This window comes from Aptenodytes patagonicus, chromosome 11, assembly GCF_965638725.1.
Source record: "Aptenodytes patagonicus chromosome 11, bAptPat1.pri.cur, whole genome shotgun sequence".
NCBI lineage: Eukaryota > Metazoa > Chordata > Aves > Sphenisciformes > Spheniscidae > Aptenodytes > Aptenodytes patagonicus.
Genome location: NC_134959.1, coordinates 5,312,440 through 5,326,621, shown reverse-complemented (window position 1 = coordinate 5,326,621; position 14,182 = coordinate 5,312,440). Strand labels below are relative to the sequence as shown.

General features: G+C 42.9%; 1 protein-coding gene across 1 annotated transcript; it reads left to right on the top strand.

Moving 5' to 3' along the window:
• The first annotated feature begins 313 nt into the window (after positions 1 to 313).
• Positions 314 to 11,633, top strand: HSD17B2 (hydroxysteroid 17-beta dehydrogenase 2). The gene is made up of 5 exons (XM_076348827.1): positions 314 to 590; positions 5,189 to 5,401; positions 5,708 to 5,893; positions 8,997 to 9,134; positions 11,275 to 11,633. The coding sequence occupies exons 1-5, from the start codon at positions 314 to 316 to the stop codon at positions 11,631 to 11,633; spliced, it is 1,173 nt and encodes a 390-aa protein (XP_076204942.1).
• The last annotated feature ends 2,549 nt before the right edge of the window (positions 11,634 to 14,182 follow it).

Genomic DNA, 14,182 nt, shown 5'->3' with positions numbered 1-14,182 from the left:
AACATATAGCAGTTAATTTTTCCCTGAAGCCAGCGCTTGCTACATCATGTCCATATCCAGTGCTGTCAATCATTATCCAGCCAGCATATTGTTCAGAAGGTGGAGCTTTCAGGCAGAAGGAATAAAAGGTAAGAAAAGGAAAGCTTCTGCTTCTTGCTGATGCCAAGGGTAAGTGAGATTATGTCAAACCTTTAAACAGAGTCCCCTTTCTCTGCCCCACCCCCTGCTCCTATATAACATGAGCTGCATGTAGCAACACCTGCTTTTACCCAGCTGGTGGTGGGGTGTGTGTGCCTGCTTCTTGCCCCTGCTAATGGATGCTCTTGCTGGCAGCCCCCTTGGGTGGCTCTGTGTGGGCGTCACCTTGCTTTTTGGGGTGACTCTGCTCTGCATGGCCAAGAGGAGCTCAGCGGAGAAAGCAAATGTGCTAGTCTGGAGCCTCCTGCCTGCCTTGCTGGGGCTGCTGTGCGTGGCCGCGCTGGGTGCTGGCGGAGGGCTGGTGGTGTTTTGTGCCACGAGCCTCGTCTCCTCTGTGTACCTGGGTGGCAGGGTGCTGCTGCCTGTGGGTGACAAAGCCGTGCTCATCACAGGTAAGGTGCTGCAGATGTGCTCTGGGAAGCAAAAACTGGCTTTTCTCACAAATGGGCTGGAAAACTTTGTGTTCTCGGGTTAGGTATCTATGAAATGCATGCTTGTAAGGTTTCCTTTAATTTTTTTTTGCTCATTTTATTTGCTTTGCCAGAGATGTTTTTTCCAGGTAAATAAGTGTTCTGAAATTAAGTAGAAAAGCATCTTAATAGATGCTATTATTTTTTAGTGTCTCATTTAATCTTTATAAGTAGCTTTTTAGACATACTTGTGAAATTAACTGGTGCAAAAAGCATAAGAATACTTACGATGGTCTAACTTTTTAGGAGAGACGTTAATTTCTGGAAGCCCTCGGAACACTACACTCATACATTACTTTTGTTTACTTGAATTTATTGCCCTGGTTACGGATGTACGGATATCTTTTGGTGTGTGCGTTTACACAGTGTGTACTGTGTATATCATGCATATATTTCAAGACACTGGTTTGGTGCCATCTCTTTGAAACTGCGTGAAATCATTTGGGAGTGAGTAATTTCCTTCACTAGCAGTAAAAGTTCGGAGCTAATGAATTCAGTCTCTATTAACACTCTGATCTACTCAAACCCCACTTTTAGTTTGCAGAGATGGCATTTTTGTGGTTTTATGGCTTTTCTCCTGTTTCTTCTAAAACTTTAAATGTTGTTTATTTGTGTTAATCAAACCTTTAAACCGGAGTGCCTGCTAACTGCTTCTTGCACTGTTAACTTGCTCTTTCTTGTTTTATTTTCTATTTTTCCCCTCTGGAAAGCTGAATTAAGTTGCTTTGGTTTATATAGCTATTTCTTGCAGAATTTCATTTCATTTTATAGGGACACCTGGAAATAATTTACATTTGCCTAGCAAGCATTAATATGGGGATTAAACATAAAAGTTAAAAGAGGGCAAGAAGAGCAGCAAGTTCTCCCCTTGTGGTTTATCTGCCAGCTGGGTTTCTCCCTGCAGGTGTATCAGATGAAGATGGGTATCAGGCAGGGGGGAATAGGGAGCAATCCTTTTCCACCCCTGCAGACTGGGGTTATTTAGCGTAGTTTGGTAGACCCAATAGCTAGCTTCCCTAAAAGTTAAATTACCATGAAGATCCGAAGTAGCAGGAATTGTAAAATTCTAAATTCAGGGGTTGCGCTTGGGCATCTTCTTACTTTTGTAAGACTGCGGTTCTTCAGGAAAGAGCACTCTCTCAGAGCTTACCTGCTCTACATTTGAATTAGAGCACTATAGGAGTGAAGAGCATTTAAGTATGTTCTAGAAAGTGGATGTGCTTTCTTTGTATCTATGCTGCAACTGTCCTGAAGAAATGCAAGTTTGGACACCTCTGACAGCTGACGCATCTGAGGAGGCTCTTCTTGGTCTTTATTTGAATCCAGACTGATATGCAATCAATCAAACCCTCCGTCAACTGAAATGAAAGTTTTACTCAACACATTTCTTGGTTAAGTTGCTCTGATTGTAGTACTCTTCCCTTTACCAACTGTAGGATGTGTGTCTGCATGCATGTGCAGGTGCAAGGTGCCTTTAAATCAATTCTGGTGTCGTTTTCTCCAATTTAAACAAGACCTGAGGCAGGCACTTCATGGGAAATGGTGATTTATTTTCTTCTTTTTCTCCCCTTTCAGCCCCACGGGGTTGAGGAGTGCTGCTGTGCTCTGGGCAGCTGCCACATATCACTCGTGAGACGGCTGCCTTTGGCCAGAGGATGGAGTAATCTCTGTGCTTCTCTCCCTGGGTTTTGTCAAATATTGTTCTGGTCCTCTTTGGATGTCCCTTGTATGGGTACCACTTGTGCATTATTTGTTTAAGCCGGCAGTTCATCGGAGTACCACAATAAGGGAAAACTGTGACCAGTTGTCAAAATTCTTTTTCACATGAATAAATGCGGGCATGTGAGCAGTCTTAAAGTCATTGGTGAAACGTTTCTATTGATTCTCTTGCTGGGAGTGAGTGCTTCAGTGTCCTTAAACAGAAGCTCCTGGGCATGCGAGCACTTTAGTGTAGTTTGGTAGACCCAATAGCCAGCTTCCCTAAAAATTAAATTACCATGAAGATCCGAAGTAGCAGGAATTGTAAAATTCTTGCCTTGGTTATTCTGTGTGCAGCGTGATTAATTTCTGCAGTTAACTTGGTCTTTTCATTCTTGTTGTGTGACTTGGCGTTTCTGATGCTTAGTGTGAATTGATGATAAATTCTCAGTAATGATTCAGTTACGGTCAGTACTGACTGCCTTTCTTATAATAAATCTTCTAATCATTCACAAATCGTTATTTTTGACATAGAAACAAGGAGGGGGGGAATTCTCTATTTCTTCCCCATAGAGGCCTAACTACTGTTTGAATTTTATGAGTTGAAGGGTAAAGTTTCTCTGGACTTCAATAACAGGTCTGAAACTCAAATCAGACTTGTTTTGATAAAAGCTGGGGACAAACCCCATGGCAGGCACAGATAAACACTGCTTTTTATTTCCTTCTCGGGGTTGGTGCACTCATCCCTAGTTGTTGAGCACTCTGCCCCTTCCCAAGTTAAATCTGCATTGTAAAACTTAAGTAATATGTAGCTCTATGGCTGTGTACTTGCTGGGAAGAAAGAAAGGGGAAGGATTTGATCCAGAAATAGGGTTTTTCACTAAAAGAGAAAGAAGGAAAGACACCCCACCCCCAAACCCAGAAACCTGTCACGTCTTTGGGATATTTGCAGGCCTCTTCATGTCTCTTTGGGGAATTCCAAGAATGCAGGTTTGTTCTTCTCTTTCAGGTCAGGGCTGCAAGAAGCTAAGTGTGATATATGTGGTGCTCTGGTGCATCTTCAACAAACTGCAGACTTCAAAAATGTCAAAAAGCGTTTTTTTTTTTTTAAAGAATTAAGTAGAGCATGAATAATTCTTTTGAACATCTTGCACTGATTGATCCAGGCATTTAGTACATATTTCTTTCAAGTCACTTGGAATTAATTTTTTTCACTTTTCAGGACTAAAGCCCCAGTTAAAAGACAGAACCCAGAAATGAAGATCTAGCATGATTAAGATGAGTCTTTTTGGCAGTCAGATTCTATCGACTATGGATTTTAAGTGCAGGAGCAGGCCTGTGAATAACTATGATAATATCGGCCTCGGTGTGCCAAAATCACAGACTAACCCTCATAAGTTTCTGGTAGGGTTAAGTGGGGAGTATCGCTGCTCTTTCACAAATGAGGAAATAGTAAAAAAACTGGCAGGAGTCCCAGCCCTTTGTCCTGCATTCGGGTTTCCAGCCATGCAGGTAGGTTTGGAAGCTGAGCATTTGTGTGACAAATTGCTATTGCAGGAGATAGCCAAGCCCTGGGATAGCTCCACGGATCTCGGTGCACATCAGCATCCGGGAGCTTTCTTTGCCGCAGTTACAGTGGGGGGTGCGGTGCAGTATCGGGGGCATGCTGATGTATCTCTGCTTTACAGTGTAAAAACTGCATTAATTTCTTACTCATTTTCCTCCTGATATTGTCCTTTGCAAAACTCCTGCAGCACAGTCCCTGTAAACTCCTTCCCTGTCTGTAGCAGAGCCCTGTATCACTTCACTGGGAGTCTTGGTGGGCAGATGGGTGAGACGATTCCTCTCTCGCTAAGATGATTCTCTGTAGATGGGAAGAACAGAAACTGGAATTGAAAAAGACACTGGCAGAGAAAACGCTTAAAAGTATCTTAAGATAGTGGCAGCAAAATACTGTGTCAAAGGGAGAGATTTGTGAATCAACCAAATCACTTGTTAAATCATCATTCTTACCCGGTGGGAGGAACTGTACGATTGTGATCGCAGAGATCATTGTTGTGCGTTTGCTTTAATGGTGCTTCCTGCATTTAGTAGTTCATTGCTTTAGATGTAAAAAGTTTGGGAATAAGTCTAGAGGAGGATAGAGAGAACAAGAGAAGTTCTGATGCAAGTTTGCATGAATTAAATAGCTGGTGTTATTTGGCTTAGCCTAAAAATGCCATTCTGAGGCTTTCTTAGGATTTGAAAGCATTGAACTGCTTTGCAGGTAAAGAAACAGTTGCTTGACTTTGGCTTGGTGGCAGCCTGTGACCAAAAGGTATTTTTCAGAAAGATCCAGATATAGTAGATGTTTGAATAAAATAACTCAACTTCTTTGAATTAAGAAATAGAACCCAACAATTTCTTTGAATTCCAATGCCCTGTAATTGCTTTGAGATTTCAAATTAAAGTCCTTGTGTGTTTGTTTTTTCTGTTTTTTTTTTTCTTAGATACTTTTGTTATGAGGTTTCTGTCTGAATATTTGTATAAAACCAGTCTGGGGTTTTAGTTCCATAAATCTTAGTCTCTCAGTGGGAAATCATGAGCTGATGCCATCAGCTCTGAGCCAAGAGGACATGGTCTATCAATCTTTATGGAACATGCAAAGTTCCAGCTCCTCAAACCTTCACATATGACAGTAGGAAGAAAGGTTCAGGTCTATTTCAGTGACTTTATTTCATCATCTTTTTGGTTACATCTGCATGTATTTCCAATTTTATTTTTTTTTTTAGATGATGGTTTAGGACAGACCTACTTTTCAAGTGTCTTTTTGATGCTTTCAGGAAGCGACACTGGGATTGGACATGCACTGGCTAAATACCTGGATAACTTAGGTTTTGTTGTGTTTGCTGGGGTTTTGAATAAGGATGGACCTGGAGCTGAGGAACTGAGACGGACCTGTTCTCGGAGACTCTCTCTCCTGCAGCTGGATATAACCAATGCCACCCAAGTCAAAGAAGCCTATCTAAAAGTCTCAGAGAAGGTGCAAAATGCAGGTATGGCTTTTTTACCATTCTAATGGGGGTACTAATGTACCTGCTTGCAAGGTACATCTCTTACCTGTTGGCTGCATCATGGCTTATGTGTGTAGGTCATTTCCACCACTCAGTCTGTGGGCAGATTGGCTCCTGATTTCTGGGACATATGAAAAATGGTGATGACTGTTCATGGAGTGGGTACTGAGTATCTGTAGCTGCGGATCATCTCTGCCTTGATCTGGAGGCACCACCCAGCTCATCAGTTTAATCTTATGGAGTTGATTTCCTGCTGTATAGCAGCCCTGTGTTTTCTCCTCTTCCCAGGGCTGTGGGGAGTCGTGAACAATGCAGGCATCCTGGGCTTCCCCGCCGATGGTGAGCTGCTCCCCGTGAGCACATACAGGCAGTGCATGGAGGTGAATTTCTTTGGGGCTGTAGAGGTGTCCAAGACCTTCTTACCGTTACTTCGGAAATCCCAGGGGAGGCTGGTTAACATGTCCAGCATGGCAGGTGAGCTGAACTAAAGCACCAAATAAATTTCTGGTGTAACAGGAAAAACAACTATCTTCCTTGGCAAAAATGGTGAGGAAGGTGTTGGTCAGTCCTGCTTGTCAATACACCTAGGGAATTGGTATCTAGGTAATAAGTGCAGGTTTTTCTTTTGTTTGGGAGACTATTCCCAGAAACCAGCCCTTAAAGCAGAAGAGTTTAATATGGATAAAAAGACACTGTTCTATAAAAGACAGTCAAATTCAGATCAGATGCTATGAGTGATAGCTTTGTGAGCTTCCGGAAAGATAGGTGGTAAATTGTAGATGTTTCTAACACATTCCAGCAGAAGTCTGTGACCACCTCAGTTTGTGTGTCATTGAACCACATCGTGGAGATGCCCCAAAGCTGTCTGTCTTGCGTAGAGACAGGTTTTCTTTCATTTGGGCTGGTTACAGCTAAAGTTTTGGCCTTTTTTTAATACTTTGGGTTAAAATTGAAGCATAAATATATTTTGGGTATGTTCATGACATTTGCAATTTGTAACAGTCTGTAGTTAATGTTAGATATTTCAGTTGGGCAGCTCCACCTCTGAACCCTTGTAGGGCTCAAGTACTATAGTTAGAGTGAGAAAGCACAATGATAAAACACCTGCTGAAGAGAAACATTTAGTTCTTCAAGAGCAGAAGGCAGCTTTATTTTTTGCCTCATCCTATGGTTCTTTCCCCAGCGCACAGTCCCAGAGCGTGGTCTGCTAATAACCTGGGACCTGGAGAGTGTGTGTGTTTTTCTTTAAAAATATTTTGTTTATCTTCTTAAAAATACTTTAGCCTAACATATCAGCAAAATGGTATTTTTTCATTGATAAAATAACTTTTTTAAAAATAATTAGCAGCACATAGTATGCCCTCCAGTTTTGTCTTATAAATTGGATCCTGTGCTTACTATATATATGCCTCTATAACATGACCTTCTATTCCAGGGGGACAGCTGGGATGCTAAGATGTAGGAACAGAAGTGACACAGTATCTGGCAGCCAACAGCTGAGAAGCAAGAATGCTCCTTTGAGACCTGCTAGAAGCAGGATGTCATGATGCTGGAAGCTATTTTGGTTTAAGACCTCTTAGGGATTTACCATATCATCTGCTTCCCAAATTTTCCTTTGCCTTGTCGTCTTGCACCCTTATTTCTGTGCAGTTGGTGTCCACTCCAATCCTGCTGTATTGCCGAGGTGGCTTGTACAAGCATTACCTTGTGTTCATGGCTTACGTTGAGGATGTGACCTCAGCCTAGCTTTGACACTGCCGTCTTCTGTTTTTCTTTTTTTAATTCCAAGCATATTTTGTATCCGCGTGCCTGTGTTTATGGTTCATTGCTGACACTTAAAGAAATCAGGACTGAATTATCAGAAGGACCTTTCTGGTGCTGCTCTGCCCGCCAGCCCTTGCAAGCACAGCGACAGAGGACAGACCTCTGCTTTCTCTGAGCACCCAAGTGAAGCTTGCGCTTTTGGTGTTTTGGGGCAGGTGTCTTAATTCTTGGCATGAATCCCCAAGCTGCCTTGGAGGGATAAATGGAGAGCTTCCCTATTCCGAGTAATTTGCCCTTACAGGAGTTGATAATGACCCTGCTTAAACTATAGGTGTTCGCACAGATCTTGCATGCGGGCTGGTTTGGGTAAATAGCTTCTTCTTAATGCAGGGTCTGAGGGTCCTTTGGTAAAACATTAGCAGAAAAGTTAGCGAGGTCTCATTGTGCCAAATCTATTCCTGTCTGTGTAGAGCTAATTTAACTGGACTTGAGGTTAGCCTGACCTCAGAGGGAAAAAGTATGTGATTCAATTGGCTCAAACCAATTGAAACTCAAACTTATTCAGATGCATACAGAAGAATAATTAACATATAATTGGCCTGACTTCTTCAAAGGAATGACTCTGTGTAAGAAGCTCCTGTGATACCTTGGTTGTTGCAGTACAAAACCCAATAAATGGCACCGGTGGCTTACCTGAAAATTCCCCTGTATCAAAGTATTTTCTTTTAAAAGATTCAAATACATTGAGATAAATGTGTAATGTTTGAAATGGAGGCCGTACTGGAGGATGTGCCCAACTGTCCATGCAGGCAGGAGGAGTGACGTGCCTCAAGGAGAAGGGGTTGCCCATTCTGTTCCCTCCTCCCTGCTGTGCCAACGCAGCCTGTGGTGGCTGTGATGACCCCTAAATCTAGCAGTGATACTCTGTGCGGTGATAACACCAACCTTGTGGCGAAAGTGGTGGGGGCTGAAGAAGGGGAAGATGCTCAAATCAAAGTGTCTTTGGATTTTTCTAAAGCTGCAGAAGCGACAGTCCGCCAGTTTCTGGAACAGAGGAAATCTCTGTATTTGGAAGATACTCTTTTCTGGAAGCTTTTGTTTTGTAAACATATGGATTTATTTTAAATTAACCTAGAAAACAGCCAGTATTTTATCTTCTCCATCTGAACAAATGCTGCTGGGATTGGAGAAGATGGGATATAACTATAAGCAGGGGATCTGCTTCCATGATGGGTCTCAGAGAGTCCTGTCACCCAGGGGATGTGATTCCGGCTTTGGTTTGTCCACAGAGGTTTTCCCCACTCTTGCACTGTTGTCTCTGGTCTTTCTGAAACTATCTGGAAAGAACTGGAAGATAAGTTGGCTTTATAAAGCTAGAATTGAGATTACTTACCCTGTTGTAATTGTGGTTTATAGTAGGAGCTTGAAATTCGTGTTACAGTGACAAGAACAGCGGCATTAAACTATTGCTTCACTATTTATATGAACTAAAACATTATCTGTGTTTCTGAAACCAACAGTTGTAACTTTCAGCAGTTTTTACCCTTGAATGCAGTACAGTTTATTTTTTTTTTTCTGCCATAGAAGGTGTCTTATCAGGTGTTACTGAGCATAACTGCTATAAGCGACTGCTTATTTACAACTTTCACTTTTTTTTAACCTCCAGAAAGAAATTATTCCCTCGCTGACTTGTCTTTAACCTCAGTGAGAGCCGCATAATTTTGGTTGTGCTATAATCTTCCTTCTAAATCACAAAAATAAAGGCTGGAAAGAGCTGCCGTCGAGCTTTATCATGTTTATATTGCTCCTGCAGGAGGCATTCCACTACCGAGGTACGCTGCATACGGTGCATCAAAAGCAGCTCTGTCCATGTTTTCCGGAGTAATGAGACAAGAGCTTTCCAAATGGGGAATTAAAGTTGCTACAATTCATCCGTCAGGCTTCCGAACAGGTTGGTATTTGACATTTTGGGTAGTTCTTTCTGCCTCGCCTCTTTCCCTGTAGTCCAGCATCCTCAAACAGAGCCCTGAATGATTCTCAGCAGTCATACTTTTTTCCCATTCTTCATGTTGGTTATGGAAATTAAGATCTGCATTTTTTGTGAGAGCTGTTCCCTCCAGTTCTGCACACTGCCTTTCTCCTGGGCAGAAGGGAGAGCTCTCTTTGCTTTGAGACAGGGCAGTGTTCAGGCAATTGGTGCTTTCTCTCTGCTCTAGCTTTGAGGTTGAAAAAACCTAGCATCACTGTGTGGTTGGTCTGAGTGTTATGGCTTGCTTATCCTGCATGAGAGCTTCGAGACTCACTGCCAGTCTTACCTTTCTCAATATCAGAGCTCTCTTTATTGAGCTGCTCAGTCTTGCATCGAAGTATCTGCAGCAATACCTGTCATTCTGCTTACTTGCTGTCAATATTACTCTATGTAGTCCTGAGCTTTCCTCTCCACTCCTTCCCTCTGCTGTGCTTCTGCTGCTTTCTGTTCCAAATCGTCCCTCCACTGCTCTGAGCATGTTCTGCAGAGCCCGTCTGTGTTACAGACTCATCTCCTGCTGTACCCTGTGCCCACGTGGGAGTAGGGTGGGTGTCACGCAGGTCCCTGCTCTGTGGACATGCCTGGCAGCTACCTGAGGACAACATCAAGTCCTGCTGCTGCCTACTCAGGGAGTCCTGGTGACTTCATGGAGACAATTTTTTATGTTGATGAAAGCAAAATGGTCTTTTTCATAAAACCCCATGCCCTTGAGTGCCTCCCCTCCTGGGGAGGGGCCCTGCGGGGCACTGGGCTCTGACAGCGCCCATGTGGTCAGTGGTACCTGCTAGGGGTTTTACCTTCAGGGCCCTACTTAGCTGTTGTCAGAGTTCTGGATGAAAACTTCATGCATCAGAACAAGTCCCGGTATTTGAGATTGTCATGGTTTAACCTCAGTCAGCAACTGAGCACCACGCAGCCGCTCGCTCACTCCCCCTGGCCCCCGGTGGGATCGGGGAGAGAATTGGAAGAGTCGAAGTGAGAAAAACTCGTGGGTTGAGATAAAAACAGTTTAATAATTGAAATAAAATAACAATAATAATAACACACAGAGCAAGTGATGCACAATGCAATTGCTCACCACCCGCCGACCGATGCCCAGCCAGTCCCTGAGCAGCGGCCCCCCCGGCCAGCTTTCCCCAGTTTATATACTGAGCATGACGTCACATGGTAGGGAATGTCCCTTTGGCCAGTTTGGGTCAGCTGTCCTGGCTGTGCCCCCTCCCGGCTTCTTGTGCACTTCCAGCCTGCTCAGTCGGTAGAGCATGGGGAGCTGAAAAGTCCTTGACTAGTGTAAGCATTACCTAGCAACAACTAAAACATCGGTGCCTTATCAACATTGTTCTCATCCTAAATCCAAAACACAGCACTATGCCAGCTACTGGGAAAGAAATTAACTCTATCCCTGCTGAAACCAGGACAGAGATTTAAATACTTATTTAAAGTTTTTTTCTTTATTTGCAATGCTTAATTCATGATAGGCAATAAATGCATTGGAAAAGCCACTGCTTTCATTCTTATATGATGCAGATGGGGGAAAAATAGGTGTGTTTTTTTTTTTAAATCTGGCCTAATACAAGCCTTATCCTTCATGAAACTAGCTATTGAAATACTAATGTCACTCATGAAAGAGGAGCTTAGCACTTGACCAACCCAAGTGCATCCTGTTGGTCTTAGTTTGCCTGTCTTTCCTCAGTCACTCACAGCTGTTAATAAATACCGATTAGAAACACCCACAAAATAAATAAGGACAGAATGTCAAGGGGTGGTGGGGAAGGAAAAATGCTGACTTGGTTGTGAGAGTGCCTTTTTAGGTAGAGCTGGTAACCAAACGGTGCGTGAACCTCATGCTTTTTGTGTAGTCTGTGCTTCGTGCTTTCCCTTCTCTTCCAGGTAAAAGGACTCACAGCTAACCAGCTGTTTTGTCTGTTCTTCACTGACCCAGTTCAGAACAACTGTGAATCAGGGTGGTGGTAGAGAACAACTTATTGACTATTAATTATAGATGAATTTTTTTTAATTCAGCCCCAAACCCACTTGCTGTCCTGTGATGTTGCTACTGCAGGTATACAAGGCACATCCGACCTGTGGGATAAGCAAGAAAAGGAGCTGATGGAGAACCTCCCAGCGGACACAAAGCAAGACTATGGTGAGGACTACCTCCTGGGGCTGAAGAGCTACCTCCTGCACATGCCCGCGAACTGCGATGCCAACCTCTCCCCTGTGCTGAGCGCTATCCTGCACGCTTTGCTGGCCAAGAGGCCACACGGCTTGTACACCCCCGGCAAAGGGGCTTATGTGCCCCTCTGCATCTTCTGCTACTTTCCTCTCTGGTTCTATGACTTTTTCATCAGTAAGATGCTGAGTACTGAGTTTGTCCCAAGGGCGCTGAGAACATCAGAAGCTGAGAGCAAGAATCTCTGAGCATCTCTGAGGTATCCATCAGCATTTGTCTTACATGATGAGATAACTGGGAAAAACTCTATTTTAAGACACTGCTATTTATTGTACTGTCTTTGTTAAATTGCATTTACGCTGCCTTGCAAACAGAGGTAAATCTTTGTGTTAAGAGTAGTGTTCAGGAAAAGTGGTGGATAAACAGAAATAGAAAGCTATCCCCAGATGGGGCCTTTTTGGAGGAATTTCAATGTTTTCCTGATGTTTTTGTATCCTGCCTTCTGTGTAAGGTATCTTATGAGGTTATGTAGTTCCTGTCTGCTTCAAAAGGCACCACCAACAGAGACAGATGTATAACCTGTTTTTTAAAACAAAATAAAAAAAAGTCCTTAAGAGTCAACAACCTTCTTAAACATTATAAGGAGTTGCATATATTCTAAATATCTTCAATGATAGGAAACGTCTAATGCAAATCTTTCTCACTGCAGCTTCAGCATAATATATTTGGGTTTTTTTTTGGTTCTGTTGCTGTTGGATCTGAGAAATGATTGACCTTTTTTCCCCCAAATTTTGTGAAGTATGGTTGTGATGTTTATAATGTGTCCTCTTTGCTAGACTAAGCAACATAAATTAGTTGGGGGGGAAAAACGAACAAAGACAGATCAAGACCTTCACAAAGAAGCAGTCTCCTTCCTACAGTATTAGAAAAGGTAACAGCGAGTGTATCAGCTGCTAATTTGATATGACTGTCTTGGTCCTTCTGTGCATTGCCTGGATATGCCTGTGCTTCTTTAATTATTAGTAAACTCTGATCTCACTTCGGCTTTTTGTACAGTTCCTTATTGGTTCTGGGTTTATGAAGAACTCACGTTTTTGCCCGTTTCTTCTGACACCTTCCTGTGTCTCCCTCTGCTTTGGGGAGAGTTTGTGCTCGCTCCTCCAAGATCAGTCAGTCTTCAGGTTGGCTTTATGGGAGTCCAGTGTCCATCTTCTGATAGATTTTGGTTGCTCCCCTTCCCTAAATTTATTCTAGGAGCATCAGGTGCCCTCCCTGCTGCTGGTTGCCCATGCGCCCCATACCATAAAACCTTCACCAATGCCAAGAAGTTGGGCAGCTCGCCTATTTTTTTTCGTAGCCCACTCCCTTTTCGCATTGCCCGTCACATCCTCAGGCTTTGGAAGGCTGTGATATTTTGAAAGAAAGCCTCATCCCCCTGAGTTCCCTGGTTTGGCCATCTGTCCTGTGCCTTGCTTTGACAAGATGCATTTCTTTTCCAATGATGAAAAATTAAAAGTTGTTACATTCTGGGCTTTAAATGTAGATGCACTTTTTCCTTTCCTTTCTGAGCAACTTCTGGTCTTCTGTCATAATCTTACTTGTGTGATGTACTCTTGCAGTCAACTGAACAAAATCACAATTTAATTTGCGTCTGTAGTATTTCTTCCATTTCCTTCCTGCATCTTTTTACATCAGTGCAAGACTCCTGTAAATGCACAGAGGATGCTCAGCGGACTTGGCCCACTGTTTTAATTTGTGCCCCCGTGTGGAAATCCTCCTGTCCTGTACGTTTTGTCGTGATTACTGCTTTTGCTACTGAGGCTTATCTCCTTGTGGGTTCATGTCAGTCCCCTGATTACGGACTTTTGCTTTCCTTTGAGAAAGTGTGACCAAAAATGCTTTTCTTCAGAAAATCTGGGACTATTTCTCTCTCTCTCTGCACATTTCTTCCTTTATCTATTTCCCAATTTTTTTAATTTGTCAGCAAAAGTGCATAATTAAAAAAAAAATATATATTTAGTAAGTGGATTGTTGTGACTCTTTCTGTCTCATTGGACCCTTTGTGCTTTTTGGGGACCAGTGCTACAGCCCCTCCCTTCCCGGGCTGCCCTTGTTCCCATAGTAGGAGAGCACCGAGGAGGAATGTGGTGGGGACCTTCTCCAGGGAGAAGGGGCAAGATGGCAGTCGGTGCCTTGTTTCGGGCAGGACACGATCCCAAATGGCTCAAAGACAGCTTGTGAGCTGAAAGGAAAAGCAGGTGCAATGGGGTGCGGAGCCAGGGGTGCGCTGGGTGGCAACCTCTAAATTTTGGCTATCTTCAGGGTGAGGGAACTTGCTGCCAGTCAGCCTGTCTCCATCTCCATCTTGAATGCAGGTGGTTGTTTTTCACTTAACACCCAATTTAGGTGTAACTTAGGTGGGCTGGAATTTTGCCCTTAGGCACATTAAACAACCAAAATTCCTCTTAGCAGCCAGTTAGCTGTTTTGTGTAACAATCTTCATAACAATCTTTAATTGTTGCTTTGTTATTTGGCTGTGGCTATAAAATGTAATTTTTTTTCTCCCCTTCACTTTCTTAATAGGAATATTATCTTGCACATTGCAGACATATTAAATGAGGCATCTACATGGAAGATTTGATTTCATTTTATTTTTTTACTTTTATTTCCCAGGAAATTTGTGTTCTAAATAGTCATTTTACATCTCTTCACCTAACTACAAAGATATTTCAGCAAGTCTCAAATAATTGTGGTATCAAAGATTGTTATTGTTTTGTTCCTGTGGGGATCTTTGTGC